This window comes from Echinops telfairi, unplaced genomic scaffold (assembly GCF_000313985.2).
Source record: "Echinops telfairi isolate 266 unplaced genomic scaffold, ASM31398v2 ScPeMD7_10;HRSCAF=50, whole genome shotgun sequence".
NCBI classification, from domain to species: domain Eukaryota; kingdom Metazoa; phylum Chordata; class Mammalia; order Afrosoricida; family Tenrecidae; genus Echinops; species Echinops telfairi.
The window spans coordinates 1,957,903-1,976,523 of record NW_022103907.1 but is presented as its reverse complement, the minus strand read 5'-3'; the positions used below and the strand labels follow the sequence as shown (position 1 = coordinate 1,976,523).

At 50.9% G+C, this 18,621-nt stretch overlaps 1 protein-coding gene across 1 annotated transcript in view; it reads left to right on the top strand.

Annotated features, from left to right (window-relative positions):
- The window catches only part of ALK (ALK receptor tyrosine kinase), a 689,240-nt gene that overhangs the window by 644,052 nt on the left and 26,567 nt on the right, over positions 1–18,621 (top strand). Inside the window, exons 17-24 of the mRNA XM_045287018.1 lie at positions 194–292; positions 665–817; positions 2,973–3,077; positions 4,490–4,676; positions 6,235–6,325; positions 6,619–6,683; positions 8,176–8,305; positions 15,266–15,363. Of these exons, the coding sequence (XP_045142953.1) occupies positions 194–292; positions 665–817; positions 2,973–3,077; positions 4,490–4,676; positions 6,235–6,325; positions 6,619–6,683; positions 8,176–8,305; positions 15,266–15,363 (928 nt within the window). The remainder of the gene's footprint in view (positions 1–193; positions 293–664; positions 818–2,972; positions 3,078–4,489; positions 4,677–6,234; positions 6,326–6,618; positions 6,684–8,175; positions 8,306–15,265; positions 15,364–18,621) is intronic.

Genomic DNA, 18,621 nt, shown 5'->3' with positions numbered 1-18,621 from the left:
CATCTGAAAACTCCTTTGAGAGGAACCCCGATGAAGCCCCTGTGCCCTAGAGTCTCCCTTCCATCCCCACGTCCCTGCCCAGGCCCCTCACTGGCCCTTCCCCTGACCAGAGCTGCATGCCCTGCTGATGCGCATGTGTGTAGAGACTTTGGCTCCCACCCTCTGGGTTGACCTCTGCTCTGGTTTGCCACAGGGGGCAACGCAGCCTTGAACAATGACCCCGAAATGGACGGGGAGGATGGGGTTTCCTTCATCAGTCCTCTGGGCGTCCTGTACACCCCGGCTTTAAAAGGTACCCCACCCCAACCAGGCAGCAGGAGCAACCCCCCTTAGGCCGTCTAAACTCACCAAGTGTTCTGAGAAGCAAGACGCATGGTCAGTTAGGGGCATGGAGGCCAACTACTGAGCTTGTCCTAGGAAATGCACCAGTAGGCAGCCCCATAGTTGGACCCAGGGAACCTAAGAGTCACCTGGCACACCCCCATGTCCTCATCCAAGTTCCACCAGGAGACAACAGTGTGGTAGGTCCAGGAACAGAGACCAGACACCCAGCTGTAGAGGAGGCACATCGTGGGGCCTCCCTCTCCGTCACCCCTGGCACCTTGGAGGGTGGGAGTGGGGCTCCCGGGCGCAGCTGCAGCTGATCCTGCCTCCTTGTCCCCAGTGATGGAGGGCCACGGGGAAGTGAATATTAAACATTACCTCAACTGCAGCCACTGCGAGATAGATGAGTGCCACCTGGACCCTGAGAGCCACAAGGTCATCTGCTTCTGTGACCACGGGACCGTGCTGGCCGAGGATGGGGTCTCTTGCATTGGTAAGGAGGGGAGGGGGGCATTCATGGAGGGGAGAGAAGAGAGGGCTCAAGTTTGAGCTGTGGCCCCACAGGCACGGCTCATCCCAGAGGCCTCAGGGTTTGTAAGCTCCCTGTGCCTCCCGCTTCTGCCCCCAGCAGGGATACTGTGCGTGGGACAGGGACTGGGATAGTGGTTGTGCACTGGTGCTGGAACAAGGAGCCCTGGTGGCATCGTGGTTAAGAGTTGGGCTGCTAGCTGCTAGGTCAGCAGTTTGAGACTACCAGCCACTTCACAAGAGAAAGATGGCGCTTTCTACTCCTGTAGAAAGTTTCAGTCTCAGAAACCCACCCTGTCCCATGAGGTCACTGTGAGTTGGCATCAACTTGACGACAGTGGGTTTGGATTTTTGAATGTTTAGCGCCGAGAACAGCAAGCTTGAGCAAGGCTGTGGAGACACCAGGCTCCAGTCCATTGTTGGTGGGGCTGCGAATGGTGCCATCGCTGTGGAAAACAGCCCCGGCAAGTGCCTCAAATGGTTACACCTGGACCAGTAACCCAGCCATCCCTGTCCTGGATCTAGAGCCTTAACTCTGAACACAGGGACTTGAAGAGTCACCTGTCCATCGGTGAGCATGGACGGCTGACTGGAGATGCAGCCCGTGGAGAACAATACGAGGGGTGGCACAAGAAAAGCAGGATGAGGGGACGAGACAGGAAAGAGCCGAGCAGGTGCGATGAAAAGCTAGAGGGGGTATATGCCAGGAGGCAAAGGCCAGTGCTCGTCAGGGACTCAAAGGAGAAGAACAGGGAATGTTTAAATATATACATTTGCATTAAAAGGGTGAAATAATGTCATTTACCTATTCTCATTTTATTATCCCCCTCTCATGGTCCCATGGTTAAATCATCTTTAAAATGAGCTATTGACCTTTGAAAGAGGTCTTGCATTTGATTTAAACGTTTGTGAAAACCATTAAACAAATGTGTATAAGCTGGAAAAAAAAATGAGTTATGCAATCACAATTACCTGTACTCAAAAAAAAAGTCTTTCCTTCCCTCCCCAGGATCCCTGGGTGCACAGTGGCTAAGCCCGAGACTGCTAACCAATTAGAACCCGTGCAGAGACTCTCCGGGGAAGACAATTGTCTACCTGCTTCCATAACGATTCAAAACCCTAAAGAAATCCAGAGCCTCTGCCGTTGAGTCACAGCGGCCCTAGAGAGGGGTTCTGGGCCTGTAAACCTTTCTGGGAACAGACAGCGTCCTTGAGAGAGAGTAGATGTGTTTGAACCACTGACCTTGTGGCGAGCAGTCCAATACTTGCCCTAGAGCACCACCAGGACGCCTTCCCAGAAAATCCAGGGGAGAGTTCTCCTTTGCCACACGGGATAGTTTTACTCTGTCCCTGTGAGTCAGCAACAGACTTTCTTAGCCCGGCACTGCCTCCTCTACATCCTCCCCCAAAGGGCCATCTGTTTCCCCTTGGACAGCCTCAAGGGTAGACAGCTTATGAAGCACAAGACACTCTGCTCCCCGGGGGGAGTCACACGGCTGGAACCCTGCCCCTCCCTTGCAACATCGCCGCCCAGCCAGTGTTTGTAGGTGGTGCTTGTGGCCCGGTCCCACAAGCCTTCTCCAGAGTACCTAACCCCAGCTGGTTTCAATCGTTCAAGACAAGTCCAGGTCGTTCCCCCCATCCTGGTCTCCCACGTCTGCCCGTGTCCCAGTTTGTCCCTGTCCCTGTTGAAGTCTCCCTCTGGTGCCCTACCCAATGCCTGCATATGTGCCTAGGTAGCGCGTGCTGGTCACCTGCTCTAAAGGGATGTGGGAGACTGAGTTTAGTCAAGAACATTTCTGGCGCGCACAGCCTCTTTTAGGTCAGGCTGAGTTTGTCACCACATAAGGGTCCTAAGTGTCATCTGTACACACAGAATATGTTTGTCCATGTGCAGTCGGACCCGTAATCCAGGCTTTGATATGTTCCCCTGTTACGGCTTCCTCTCCCCACCACCCAAAGCCACCTCTGAAAGACGGTAGAGCCAGGGAGCGCCTGGCCCCTGGCAGCATCCTGTGATGAGGAAGATGGACAGGGTCCCCAGGGACGGGGAGCAGCAGGGGCTTTTGTCCTGGCTGCAGACCAGTGTTCTCAGTGCTCCATCTGGACCTGTCTTCCAGTGTCGCCCACCCCAGAGCCCCACCTGCCGCTCTCGCTGATCCTCTCTGTCGTGACCTCTGCCCTGGTGGCGGCCCTTGTCCTGGCTTTTTCCGGCATCATGATCGGTGAGTGTGCCAGAGCCTGGCACTTCCAGGGAGTTCCATGGGGGCGGGGCTGCAGGGGCCACAGGAACCACTCTGGCCACTAGTGCTGGGAACCAGGGTGGGCGGTAATTGCTACAGCTCAAGCCAAACCAGCAGAACAGCTGTGAGTCCCTAGTAAAATCCCTGGTTCAGAGCTGCAGCCCTATCGTGTCCTTCTCAGAGGGTGGAGGTGGGAGCCACTCTTCAAAAGTTGCCCCGCTGGCTACAACTTGCCCCCAGACTTCACGTTAAGCCCTCCTCAGACCGTGTGATGGACGGCGCGGCTCTTCCCCAGAGCGCACTACCCACAGGCATCAGCAGGGCCCCAGGGTAGAGGCACAGGCCTGGCAGGAAGACGGGGGAAACTCCGTGCAGGGCCATCTGCCGGGTGGACAGGATGTTTCTGCACAGCACTGTCATCCAAACGGACTTGGTCCCAGGGCTAACATTTGGTGCACATGACTACATCGCAGGTGGTTACACATCTTAGTTCATGAGACCCTCATAAAAGCCGGGTTATTGTGGGCACATCTCCAGGAAGAGGCAGTAACCCTGGCCAGCAAGTGCAGGGGCTGGATTTGAATCCAGAGAGAAGCCTTCCTCTGGGTCCCCATCTCTCCCTGCCTCTCACAGGTTTGCCTTACCCAGTGCCCTCCTGTGTGGGGCTAAAGGAATAGTCACGCAGAATATTGCAAAACCTTTTGGTGATCATGAACGCATTTCATTCCAACGACCCTAGGGTGTGGGGAGTGGAGTTAGGGAAGCGCACAGGAGGGACTGTCTGCTTCTGGAGAAGGAAACTGAGGTCCAAGAGGTCATACGACCTGGCCAGCGTTGCCCAGTCAGTGGGTTAACAGGTGGAATTAGAACCAGCACTTTCCCCACACTTTCACACGCTAGGTGATGGAAGACCTTGACCACGCCCCTCTCCGGAGACCACACCCCTCCGGAGGCCCCACCCTCTGACTGAGTAGGAACACCCAGGCAGACCCAGCCTCTGCCCACCCCACCCCCAGCCTTGCTGTAACTGCCCCTGGGGGGTTCTCCGCAACTTTCTCTCCTCCACGGGGGTTAGACTCACCGCAGTCGCATTCTGGAGGGTCTCTGAGCCAGCCTGACCGCCACGCCCATTTCCTCTCATAGTTTCTCCCTTGCACATTTAATCCCACCTTGAAGGTCCAGACTACCATGCCCCGGCTCCTGAATGAGAACAATAAAATTGACCCCATCCTGGCCGCTCCAGCTGCCCGTGACCGTGTTTCTATTAGTTACACTCACGCAGCCCTGTTCGTGGTGGGAGCTGGCGCTGGTGGGGGCGGGGCACTTCCTGGAGGAGGTGGCCTGGGCTGGCCATCAAGGGCCCGGCCCTCCAGCGGACCTCCGTGTGTGGGCAGTGTACCGCCGGAAGCACCAGGAGCTGCAGGCCATGCAGATGGAGCTGCAGAGCCCTGAGTACAAGCTGAGCAAGCTGCGCACCTCCACCATCATGACCGACTACAACCCCAACTACTGCTTCGCCGGCAAGACCTCCTCCATCAGCGACCTGAAGGAGGTGCCCCGCAAAAACATCACCCTCATTCGGTGAGCACCTGCCAGCACCCTTGGGGGCTCCTAGGGATGGGTGCCATCATACCACCATGATTCCTCTAGTCTCAACAGGCCATCAAAGCCACCCCAGGGGGACAAAGCTGAGCATCCAGGAGCGCTTAGAGGCATGGGTATTAGTTTATTTGAACACCCCAAATATAGCCATGGAGTTTATAGAAAGGGAGGAGGGCTCAGCAGGAAGACCCAGGTGTACCTCCAAATCCATTCAAAACTCCCAGAATGCACTAGCTGAACAAAGTCAAACAAACAAACAAGCTCATTGCCATCAAATCTGTCCTGACTCATGAGCTATGGGACAGAGTAGAACTGCCCCTGTGGGTTTCAGAGACGGTAACTCTTTACAAGGGTGGAAGGTCTCTTGTTCCTGCGGGACAGTTCACTGCCATCCAGCCAGTGCTGACTCACAGCGGGTCCCTGTGGGTTTCCGAGACCGGAACCATTTACAGGAGTAGAAAGCCCAGTCTTTCTCCCCAGGGGAGCCGCTGGTAGTTTCGAACAGCCGACCATGTGGATGGCAGCCCAATGACTAAACTCGCCACCACCAGAGCAACTAGTGTGTTTGAACTGCTGATCTTTATAGGTTATCAGCCCAGTGCATAATCCACTACGCACCCCCGCACACAAGGCTCCTTGGAATAAACCAGATAAAAAAGGACAAATACTGTTCAATCCCACTTATACACAATAGCTAAGAGAAGCAAGTGTGTGTGGTGGGAGGGGGGGTGGGCGCAGGGCAAGCAAAGCCTATTAGCATTTACCAGAGCTGGTGCGTTAGTGCTTACGGGCACTGAGTCTCTATGTCCAGTGGTGAACGACTTTTGGAAATAAATACTGATGATGATCGCACAGCTTGAAGAATGTAATATTGCCACTGGCTGAACACTTAAAAATGATTAAAATGACAAATGTTACATATATATATTTTTTTTTCAAAACATTTGTCATTATATATATATATATATATAATGACAAATGTTTTGAAAATCATTTTATTGGGGCTCTTACAGATATTATAACAATCCATAAATTAATTATAGCAAGCAAACTTGTACATATGTTGCCTGCTTTATATGTATGTATATATATATATATATACACACACACACACACACACATACATATATTTCAGCACACACGATTAATGTTTTTAAAACTCCCTTCAAGTGACCCCTCACCCCAGAAAGCCTTCCCCATCCCTTCCCCACCAGGCCAGGGCAGCGCCCCTCCCTCAGCCTCCCAGACGCCAATGCCTATGATCTGACCCTCCCAAGGCAGTGGGAGCCGAACCTGAGCAGGGCTGAGTCGTTCATCGCTCTGTCCCTGGGTTGTCGGAGTCTCAGTAAGTATGCAGCGAGGGAGTGGACTCTTGGTTAGGAACTTCCTCTGCATTCTCAGGTAGCGAACTTGAAGCCCACACTTGCCTAGCACGGCCAGGTTGAGATGGGGTCCCTCAAGTGTCCCCTGGTCTCTTGTGTGCATCGACTAAGCATGACTGGCTGGCTCTTCCTCACTGTTCTTCTCCTTTGCACAGGGGTCTGGGCCATGGTGCCTTTGGGGAAGTGTACGAAGGCCAAGTGTCAGGAATGCCCAATGACCCGGGCCCCCTGCAAGTGGCGGTCAAGGTAAGGAGAACACAGCCTCTCGCCAGGGTCTGACTCCTGGCCACCCCATGTGTGTCCAGGTAGACCTGTGCACCTGAGGGCTTTCAATGGGTGATCCCCACCCACCTAAGTAGATGACCAGGCCTTTCTTCTGAGGTGACTCTGGGTGGACTCGAACCTGCAACCTTTCTATGGTAGCAACTGAGCTCATTAACTGTGCCAGCCCGTTCTATCATCTGCAACTCTCAGCTAAAGGCCTCTCCCTCCCACTGCTCACCACCTTGTCCTCTCCCCACCCCTCCTCCTGTGCCCAGACGCTGCCAGAGGTGTGCTCAGAACAGGACGAGCTGGACTTCCTCATGGAGGCTCTGATCATCAGGTAAAGCCGCCCAGAGACAGCTGCTCCACCTCCTCAGCTCACAAAGAGGCAGATGATGTCTGCAGGGGACAGAGGTTTGATGTCCTCCGCTGGTCCCTTTCTCCCTACCATGAGACTCCCCAAATCTTAACACCTCTTACCAGGGAGGGACAGCGGGGACAGTCTTGGCAGGGAAAAACCTTCATGGTCCCCTAACCTGACAGCTAGCTCTCAGCCTGCAGCCAGCACCCCTCTTGTCATCCTGGGTCCTGTGTCCCTCACCTAGTGGGGAGACATGCCAGGGAGACAAGGAGTCCATCCTAGGCAGCCCCTTACTGCAGCATGGTTCCCTGAGCACATGGGCCATGCCCAGCCTCAGCCTGTCCCACCTGCGCCCTCAGGAAGAGAAGAGGGAGCCAGCTGGCACCCCGCCTGTCTTCTTTGGTTCTGTGGGAGGTGTGTATGGGGATGGGGAGGCCGGGGGTGCTATGCACCAACCCTCCCCTTCGCGTCTCTGCTTAGAGGAATCCACTTCTGCCTCTGTTTGAAAAAGAAATCAGCATGCTTGCCCTATGGGTGGTAGAAGCTACACTCTCTCCCAATAACACTTGCCCAGACCCTTCATGAACCTAGCTCGCGGGTCTCCTAGAAAGGAAATCAGCGTGGGGAGTCCCATGGGATGGACTCAGGGAGTCCCAGGGGACAGCAGGAAGGGCAATCCCAGATAGCTTCACCCTCTGGCTTGTGGCTCCAAGGTCTAGATTAAATCCAGCCCCCTGGAATCTTAGCACGTGAGGCTCCCAATGGCTCTTACTGAAGGAGGAGGCAGAGGCTGGACACCAAAGTCTGGTGAGCCAATGGTGCCTGTGGCTCAGAGAAGCAAGCCTCCCAACATCCTAGCAGCCAGGGCAGCCTGGGTCCCCGTCTAGTGGAAATGGCAGCAGTGAGAGGGAGCCAGGACCGTGTTAGAACCGGGCCTATAAGCCAAGAGGCACAGAGGACACACAGTATAATAGGCTCCTTGCTAGAAGTCTGACTTACTTTCTCATGGTACCTGTCATCCACGAGGATTGAGTAATAGATGAGATTTGGGAAAGATAAGATAATGTCGAAGAAGATTCAAATCGCTCCATCTCAGGACTCCTTGTCACCACGGTCACATTTATACTTCTGTAGATAGTCTTCTATTCTTTCAGCTCTGTGTGGCGGCGCGTGTGTGCGCGTGTGTGTGTGTGTGTGTGTGTGTGTGTGTGTGTGTATGTACCTATGAAGTTCGCTGGCCCCATGATTCTGTGTGCCCTAATAGGGTCACATTAGCAAAACAAACCCCAAAAACCTCAGAGCCTTTTTCCCCAACTCGGGCCCTCCACCCCACCCCCAGCCCCACCCTACCCCCTAGCCTGACACAGATTTCCAGGGTGGCTGCTGAACACATCCCCTTGTGTTGTACATTTTCCTTTTTTAAGATTTTCCTGGATTCTGAGCGCGGTTCAATTTGGTTTCATTTGTGCAGCAAATTCAACCACCAGAACATTGTGCGCTGTATCGGGGTAAGCCTGCAGGCCCTGCCCCGATTCATCCTGCTGGAGCTCATGGCTGGAGGGGACCTGAAGTCCTTCCTTCGAGAGACCCGCCCTCGCCCGGTGAGTGACAAGCAACCCTGCCTCTTGGAAGGACTGAAGGAAAGGAAAAAGGAGGGATGGGAGAGCAAGAGTGAGCAGCCTGGAAATCAACCTACTCAGTGAGGCCAAGGATCTTGGTCTCGTTCTTGGCTTGGCCTTGTGATAGACAGAGGTGGGTCATTTGTGTGAACCTTGTGTAAGGAATCTTGGAATAAGGAATTCATTCTTATGGGCTGCTGATTCTGGAGAACCACCGTAGAGACACACGCAGAGGCAAGTGTTAGAGCAGGCATGTCACCTGCTGAGCTGCGATCGGTTGTATGACATCCACTTATGGAGAACCCCCACTCTCCTCATTCATCAAACAGACACCACAGGCCCGGGCCATCCCGCCTGGCAGCTTTGCTACCAAATAAATGTAGCAAAAGCTATTTAGGGAGGCACGCTGCATTGGCATTGTGGTCAAGGACATAGAGCTTGGGCTAGTGAGAAGGCCTAGAGTGGACCCAGGAGTCCCAAGCCTGGCCATTAAACAATCTCATGGCGGAGGGCAGTCAGCTCCCCTCTCTGACCTCCATACCTGCGCAGGGGAGGTTACAAGGGTCACACCCGGACATCTCAGCAGTGATTCTGAATTCTGAAGTACAGTACATGGCAGACCCAGAGTCCAGCCCCTCCCTCCTCTCATCATCAGGGTCTTCAGCAGGCCCTGGGCTCTGGGCATTAGGAGCCAGAGCACAGAGATCCCCCCTTGGTTAAAATCTAGGCTTGAGAGCGACTGGACTGTGAGGGGCAGAAGAAAAGAGGTGATTACCCTACCCCAGCCCCAGGAGAACAAAGAAAGTGTGAGCCCTCCCCTCTCTGTGACAGAAAGCCCAGACCCGAACTGCTAGCATTCAGGGACTCGTTTATTGGTACAAAATAGTACATACTACCCTTTGAGTATAGAGTCCCTCGGTGAGGTGAGTTATCAAAGTGCTCAACTAATCGCGGAAAGAACGGTAGTTCAAACCCATCCAGAGGCTCCTTGGAAGACAGGCCTGGCTGATAATCTGCTTCTGAAAGCTCACAGCCTTGAGCACCCTATGGAGCAGGTCCGCTGTGCATAGGGAGCCACCAAAGAATTGGAATCAGCTCAATGCCAACTAGCCACTATGTCCTTCGGGTATAGCATCTCAGAAGGTATTGATACCAAATTAAGAATTACCCTTCAGTTTTCCTGCAAAAGTAGATTAGTTTAAACCAGTGGTTCTCAACCTTCCTAATGCCTCGACCCTTGAATACGGTTCCTCATGTGGTGGTGACACCCCCAAACATAAATTATTTCCATTGCTACTTCATCACTGTCATTTTGCTACTGTTCTGAATCAGGTGAGCCCTGTGAAAGGGCCGTTCAACCCCCAAAGGGGTCACGTGACTCACAGGTTGAGGACCGCTGGTCTAAACAATGTCCTTGAACTGAACATACTGCTAATAGATGGTGCACAGCAAGAGAGCTATCAGTATGAGTTCTTTGGTGAAACTTGGGAGCTATGGTGTACTATCCATCTCATTGCCTTTCCGAAGGACTTACTGCCCCCAGAACCCCCTGCCTATTTGAGCTTTGAATTCCATCTCACAAAGCCACTTTGGGATACCCTGAACAAGTCCCAGCACATGTGTCTATAACCATGACGCTATTAAGAACATCTGATTATCTCTCTGCGGTGTTCATTGTAGCACTTTTCCCCAGTGACCATAGGTCGAATCAACCCAAGTGTTCATGAGCAGGGGTTGCATAAGCAAAGGGTGGTAAAGTCAAACACTGGAACTCTCCTTAGCCCGCTCTGAGAGAACTGAAGTCAAACGGAGCAATGAAGCTCTGATGCATGCCTCAACTCGGATGCCCCTGGGAAACATGACGCTAATCACACTAAGTCCGTCAAAGGAGGACACACCCGCTATGATCTCACTTTTATGAAACAAGCTGGTATATAGAAACCAGAGACTACTCATGGTTTCCCAAGGTGAGAGTGAGTGGCGGAAGGGAAGTTTTTGCTTAGGGAACAGTGATTTATGTTAATGGTAATAGAATGATTTGGAAAAGGATAGGGATCATGGTTTGACAACGTGAAGAATTCACTGGTGTCACTAAATTCTATGTGTGCAAATGGTGGAGAGGAGGAAGGTTTTATACTCTCTATTTTCATCCCAATGAAAAAGAATATCTAGTTGCCAAGCTGAGGCACACTGGTGGTGTCGTGGGTTTTGAGTTGGGCTGCTAACCACAAGGTTAGCGGTTCAAACCCACCAGCTGTTCCTACTGAGACAGGTAAGGCTTTCTGCTCTTGCAAATCCAAAAGGGTTGTTCTGCTCTGCCCTAAAGGCTTCATGGCTGTCAGAAGAGACGTAATGGCAGTTGGGTTGTTTTTTTCAGTTGCCAAAAGAAGTGTCATTCTCCAGATCAGAGGGTAAAATCCCCCAGATCAGAAGGTAAAATCCTTATTCCCAACACATTCTGGGCCACAGATGGCATGGGGCACACAGACTAGCTACACCCTGCACTACCAGTACAGGAGTAGATTCTGACACAACACCCCTTTTCCTTCATAACTACGTGCACGTGCATCCACCCCTCAGGCTGCTGGCTGCTGTCTGCGTGGACTGATTCGTGGAGCAGTTCGTTTGCTTAGAGCAGCCAGAGACAGGGAGCCAGATAAACCTGGCCCTACAGTAGAAGATCTGGTCCTGGCAGCATCATGGACCCCCGGGAGCATCTGAGATATTAAAGGTCCTGAGTGATGAGGGCAGAGACACAAAGGGACTCTTCCTTGAGCCCCATGGTTCTCAACCTTTCTAATGCCTCAACCCTTGAATCCCATTCCTCGTGTAGTGGTGACCCCTCCAATCATAAAATTATTTCATTGCTACCTCATCACTGTAATGTTGCTACTGTTATGAATCGGGCAACCTCTGTGAAAGGGTCGTTCAATCCCCAACGGGGTCGCGACCCATAGGTTGAGAACCACTGATCTAGTCCGTGGCACTACATTACCTTCTTTATGTGGCTGCTTGTAAGCATGCAAGAGGGCAATCCTCCCGAGCCAGTTGCACGGATAAGGACGCTGGGGCATCGAGAGACTGAGTAACTTGCCCACTCAGTGAATATGGAATGAGCAGGGTTTGAAACTCAGACTGGCTCAACTAACCGTGGCAGGATACTGAGCCCTGGACTCCTGTACTGAGTTGTGTATGTGCTTGAATGCTGTCTACCACATGATGTGACACCCCATCCCTTCTGCGGCACTCTCTCCTAAGAAGCTTAGTTTTAACTCCCACAACCCTGCCCCTCCCACCCCAGATCCTGTGAACCCTGGTCTGGGGAGTTTCAGCCTCCACCCATATTAGCTACCTGACCTGGAATGAGTCTGTCCAGCTTTATCATGGAGACCGTCGATTTCTTCCTTATCCACCATAGAGAAGGTTGTGTCAGAGACAAGGCATGTGGGATTGTTCTACTGAGTGTAAGACACAGCCGCAAAGGAAACTCCCAACGTTGTCTCTCCTAGAATTGAAGCCTGCCCTAGAGAAGCGTGAATCCTCACCTCTCCGCAGGCCCAGGCCCCTGCTCAAAGGAGCTCTGAGAGTGGCCTTCTCAGAAAATCCGCAGGCAGCTTAAGAGCCTGAATTCCACACCTGAACTCTGTTGTTGTTGTTGTTGTTGTTGTTTTTGTTGTTAGGTGGCATTGAGTGCATGCTGACGCACAGCGACTGGATGCACACCAGAACACCATCCTGACAAGTTTCTATGCTTGAGCGCATTGTTGCAGCCATGGTGTCAATCCATCTCCTGGGGGTGGGGGGGACTTCCTCTTGTTCACTGCCCCTCCACTTCACCAAACATGATGTCCTTATTCGAGGAACTGGTCTCTGCTGACAACATGTCCAAAGTACATGAGACAACATCTCTCCAGCTTTGTCTCTAAGAAACTGAACTCTAAGGTGGTTTATTGGTCTGCTTTCTTATATAGGATTTTGAGCCATCTCTCCCCAGGTAAATCCTAGAGCTATAATCAACTACCCGCCCCTTATTTAGTGAACACCCACAATGGGCTAGCCATGGTAGGTGTCTTTCCTGTGATTAACTGCTGTGCTAGTCCTGGTAGACTAGAGAAACAAATCCATGGAAACTCATATGGGTATGAGAATTTTATATAAAACGTAATTGTATATTAAGAAAGCATCTCAGTCCAATCCAAGCCCCATAAGTCCAATATTAGCCCATATGTCTGATACTAATCTATAAAGTCCTCTTCAGACTCACAAGACACATGCAATGATGCCAAATACAGGACCATCACAGGCCAGGGGGTGGAAAGTCTTGTGGATCCAGTGGCGGTAGAAGCATCGTAGCAGTGACAGGAGTCTCCAAGGGGCTTCTCCAGCTTCAGAGATCTGATTGCATCAGAGTAGGTCCATGTGGCTTCTCCAGCTCAGGGCACTAATGTAGTTCCATGTATCTTGTCAGCTGCAATGTCTCCCGGGGAGTGAAGTAGTGAGGGCGAGTCTCTCCTGCCTCCAAGGAAGAAATACCAGATTTCCAGAATTCTCAGGAGAAGGCCATGCCCACACAGAGGCCTCGTTGGCTATGATCTGACTGATAGGCTAGACTTCACTCCTACACTCTTAATCTTCAAATTGACAATTATATAACTACCACAACCTCGAACTACAAAGCCTAGTCCTTGTCCTCCTCCCCCACCCTCTTAGGGATACATGAGGATACAGAAGAAGGAAAATCAAAATACGAGAGTCATCTGCAAGCCATATGAACTTTCTGTTGGGGTTTTCTCCATTCAGCAAGAGTCATCAGCTTGCCTGGATAACTCAACTCAGCAGGAGCAAAAGGGGATTTCTCTGTCTTTTTCCATATGTAGGATTCGAAGGAACCATATCCCTCTAGAATCTACAGTCTAGATAAATCATAGTGCAGAGTGATAACCCAATGGGTCACGCATGATACTGGAGACTGTGGGAGTGTGACATTAAGCTCTTGCCTCAGGGACTTCAAAGTGTACTCAAGGACGTGGTAAAATAAACGTTGGAAGGACTAAGTGAATACGACACCATGTGATTACTTTCTACAGCAGATTCTCTGGGTTAGGAATTCAGAAACGGGATGTAGCCTTCAGAAAAGACTTGATGGCACTTAGCAAAGATGCCCAGGAAAGCCAGAGAGGGCCATGCCCACGGTGAGTTCCATCTCATTCAATGTGACAGAGACTAAGCACAGACACACTGGAGATCACCCCTGACTTGCCATGCACATCCCCAAAGCTTTTCCTTTTCAAATTACGTTCCTTGTGGATTTTATGGAATAAAACGAAGTTAAATTGGGTAATAGAAAAAAAATGGCGAGATCCTGGGGATGGCTGTACACACTCAGTTCATATCACTGAATTGTGCCTTGGAAGAATGCTGAGACGGCAAATGTTCTGTTTCACACACTCATGTAGATTTACCATAATTACAAAATTAACTTAGGTTGGAGATTTCTTTTAAAAACATTACCACCGCCACCCGTGATTAACTTACAGATTCGTTTTTTACATTTGGAGGGTTGAGTGTAAAGATTTGGGTCGGGGAAAGAGCAGAATGAATTTAAGGGGGAGGGACATCTACCCCATCCTATCTTTGTGTGGTGCAGGGTCCCTCTGCCCTCAGCCCGCACTGTAGAATCCTCTGGGAGCCTCAAACCCCTCTCTCCCGCCAGAGATGGACTCATTGACCCGGGCCGGGGGCCAGGCAAACTACACTTTTTAAAGGCACACAAGGGATTTCTGGGAACCTGGTGGTGTGGGTGGTATACAGGGGGGTGGCGGTTTGCAAAGATTGGCTGTTCAAACCCATGCAGCAGCTGCCGAGACAAAAGGCCTAGAGCTCTGCTTTCGTAAGATGACGAGCAAGAAACCCCGATGGGGCAGGTCTACTAGTCACAGGGGGGTGGGGGGTATACACCCGCGGAATCAACTCCACCGCAGAGCAGCAGCAGGCGTGCCACTCAATGCCGTCGGGTGGATTTCTTAGATTTTCCTCGGGTGAGAAATACCTGTCACTGGCATCGCAGGGAAAGAATTCATGCCGAAGCCTAGTTTGTGATCCAAGCGGGTTTTTAGAAAGGATAGAAGAAGCTTCGGGCGTTACAGTCACTGAACACAGCCCCCTCAGGGCACTGCACATCCACATGGCGGCCTGAGCCTGAGGGGGGAGGAAGGAAAGAGAGAACAGAGAGAGAGAGAAACGCTGGAAAAGAGTGTGGTCTCCCCACCCCCACCCATTCAGGCTTTTTAGGGCCTTCGCTGGGACGCGTGGTCAACGATGCTGGTTGACCCCATTGGCTGAATGAAGCCCACCTGGCCTAGATTAGAGCCAACCCAGGTGTACTGACCACCTAGGTGTACCGCCCCCTCCTGGCTCAGAGCCTGAATTTGGAGCATGCCCAGTAGACACCATGCTCCCCTGTTCTGGCTACCTGATTCCGACCCTAGGTGACCCCTAGGACAGAACAGAACTGCGCAGTTGGGTTTCCTAAACACACCAAACCCACCGCTACTGAGTCTTTTCTGACTCATGCCAGCCTTCTAGAACAGACTAGAACAACCCCCGGGGGTTTACAGGAGCAGGAAGTTTGAGTGGTGGGAGGGGGGTTTCGAACTGCCAGCCTTGCAGTTCATAGTCCAACTCATAACCCACTGAGAGGCCACCCGCGTGCGTTTCCCAGCCTGTCCATCCTACGGAAGACAGCCAAGCGCTCCTCCTTGTAACCGCTGCCGAGTTGGGCTGTGCTTAATCCGTCGTGACCCCAGGGATCCTCGAAATGGGTGAGGTGATTGCTCACCACGTGCAGCCAGGCCGAGAGCCCCTTGCGAGCATAGCCGGTGTTCCAGAGGTCCCCTCGCCCCCACGGACTTCTCATCAGTGGATGGCTTCTGTCTCCCGCAGAATCAGCCCTCCTCCCTGGCCATGCTGGACCTGCTGCACGTGGCCCGGGACATTGCCTGCGGCTGTCAGTATTTAGAGGAAAACCACTTCATCCACCGGTGAGTCAAGGGGCATCACTGGCTTCCCTGTCCCCTCCACCTGCTGAGTGCATCCTCACAGGTCCTCCCTCCCACCCCCCTCACCACCACCACCTCAGGCTTCCGACCTCAGGCCGAGCTCACAGAGAGTAGTAACACGGGTGGCACCACACAGCGAGCCCAGAGCGCTTTGGTTTCTGAGTGCATGAAAGTGTTATCGTTTACACTCAACTGTGGACTACCACGTGTACGATCGCATTCTGGGGAAGTTGGAAATCGGGTGAGAATGACCGGCATGGGACACGGAGACGCAAAGTGGGCACATGCTGTTGGAAGCACATGGTGCCCATGGACGTGCTTGATGCGGGTCACCACAAATCTTCCACCTAAAAGAAAAGAAAAATCCTCAAGCGAGCAGAAACTACCTCAAGATCGGCAAGGCACCTAAAGCAGGGCACAAGACAGTGAGGTCTGCCTGTAGCATGTCCCTGTCCAGAGCTGTTGGAATGAGTCTGCCGTGCTTGCCTGGGGGAGTGGGGCGGGGCCCCACCCTCAGAGCTTTATTGGCCACATGTGTGAATTGGGGAGCATAAACCATCGATCCTGGTACTGGAGACTTCGGCAAGGTACTCCGAACCTCCTACCTGGACCTCCCAGTAAAAAGTCCATGTTCTAGCTCCTAATCTAGGAGCTGGGGTTCCATGTTCTAGGCTTCCCAACCTAGAAAAGTGGGTTCCTTAAAGGTTCAAACCCACCAGCTGCCCTGAAGGAGAAAGATGAGGCTCTCTACTCCCGTAGAGATTTACAATCTAAGGAGTAGTTCTTTGACTCTGTCCTATAGAGTCATAATGCGATGGAATTCACTTGATAACCATGGGTTTCGGTTTGGGGTTTTGCTTCGTTGTGTTTGGGCTAAGGGGAAGTTTATGGAGTAACAGGAAGGCAAAGATCCGTTTTATTCTTTCCATCTCTTTCATTCAATGAAGGCACAAGCAATGGTGTTGGGCAATGTTTTTTACTAGATACTCTGAAATTAAGTGTGATTGTTTTCCTTCATTCACCTGCTACATAGGAACCTGTGTGACTGGGCTCTGGGTTAGGACACCAGGTTCACCTTTGAGGCTGTAAACAGCGGTGTTGTTGTCATTGTTAGGCGCCATCAAGTCAGCTCCCACTCAGAGTGACCCAAACAGAAACAGCCCGCCACATTACCGGATTGTGGTGGCTTTCATGTTGCTGTGAGACTGTGAGCGGTGTCATTCGTGTTGCAAATACCAAGAAGGTCCCTCATGCTGGATAGGTTTTGCTGGAGCCTCCAGACTAAGATAGACTAGAAGATGGACCCAGAGGTCTACTTCCACACAGGAACCAATCAGAGGAACCCTTACGGAACACTGTTTGATAAACGCCACAGACTGTCCTAAATCATGTCCTGGTGACTTTCTCACCTGACAGCAGGAGTCTAAAGTCTGAAAGCAGATTACTAGGTGATTTGCAAAATGCTTGCTCATGTTTTGCTTCTGATTTAATAATAGATTGACTGGCACTCATGTAGTAACCCATCATCATAATTAGAATATGCAAAGTAAGGCACCCTGCTGGTGCTGTGGGGGAGGTGGTGGGTGGGCTGCCAACCAGAGTGTTGGAGCGTAAACCCACCAGCCGTTGCCCCGGAGAAAGATAAGGCTTTCTCTCCCTGTAAGGATTGACAGTGTGAGAAACTGTCCGGTGGCCATGAGTCCAAATTGACCCCATGGAATGAAGTTTGAGTGGAGAAAGTACACAATAAAATATTAAAGGTGCCTCAGGAGTCCCTGGGTGGTAAAACTGTTTCACATTCACCTGCTTGTCTACTTACTGAAAGGTTGTAGGTTCAAGTCCACCCAGAGGTGATCTGCTTCCAGAAATCTGCCATTGAAAATTCTGTGGAATACAGTTCTATTTGGACACACTTGGAGTGGCCATGAGTCAGAACTGACTTTAAAGCAACTGTTTTTGTATGCTTTTAGAAATTAAAAATGCTTGTAAGTATCGAGCTTTGTTTTCTCCCTATTCAAAAAAGGGAAACTAAAGATCAGGAAACCCACCTGCCTGCATCCCCAGAGTCATCCCTAAAATGAGGCAGTAAACTCTTACACAAGAGCTTATCCTTTATTTATTATTTTATCATGTTGGTCTTTAATGCTTCCTCTTGATTCTAACCTTTTCCAAAGCGAGGCTCATTTTGCGTAGTGGTTTAGCAGGCAGAAAACAGGAGTCCTGGATGTCCTTGTCCAAAGCCACACCTTCGGCTTCAAAAAGCAAGTCAATCTTGCTCTTGCCCTTGGGGCTGTGCTCACCAGTCTCCATACATCTCGACCTCGGCCTTTCTTGTTGCTTCGGGGTGGCATTCTTGGACCATTTTGGGATTCTGTCCAGAGTTAGACATCTTTTAAAAAAAAATGTTGATTCATCAGAGAGCAACCTGTGCAAATGGTGTGATGACTTCAGATGCCTCCCTTTGCTTCTCGTTGAGACCGTTTATCAATTTAACCTCCACGACACGGCAGTCAGACTCTCTGGCGAAGGGATCAAATCCATCTTTCCTTTGACATTGTGGAAACTGCTTTCCAAAACTCATGATATAGTATGACTCTACCCAGTGCTCTCTTTTCATAGATGATAACAGAATCACATTCTCTTCAGATTCTTATCACTTTCCCAAATAGTTATTGAAGGCCAGAATTAGGTCCCAGAGTAATAGCTTCTTGCTCTTTCATTTTTTTTTAATGAAATTGTCAAAGATTGGATCAAGAATGTGTCAGATGGACCCTTTATGAGATTAAGCAAAACAAGTATAGCTCCTAGGGCTCCAGTTCATAGCTACACAGGTTCATTCCAAACAAACCCTGTTGAAACACGTCTCTATGAGCAGTGGATTGTGGCAAACATGTTCTCTCATGGTCTTGTGAGGGTGCCTGTAAAAAAAAAGGGTACTTTTTGTAGTATGAAACAAATGATCAAATTTTTTAAACAAAACTCAAGAGAACATCTTCCCCAAATGAGAGAAGCTTTGCAAAATAGTAATAAAAATAAAATTATGGGAGTGCTACCCCACATGAACCAACCACTTTAAAACGAGCCAGCATTTTGAGGAAGATCACAAAGACCTCAAAGATTAACAAAGCGAGGGAAGACGGCAACCTCAAGAAATGAAGAAATTGTGGCCAAAATAATACTATAAGAAAGATAGAAGAAAACAGCAGAATTAATACAAGAGCTACAGAACTTGGGGACCCA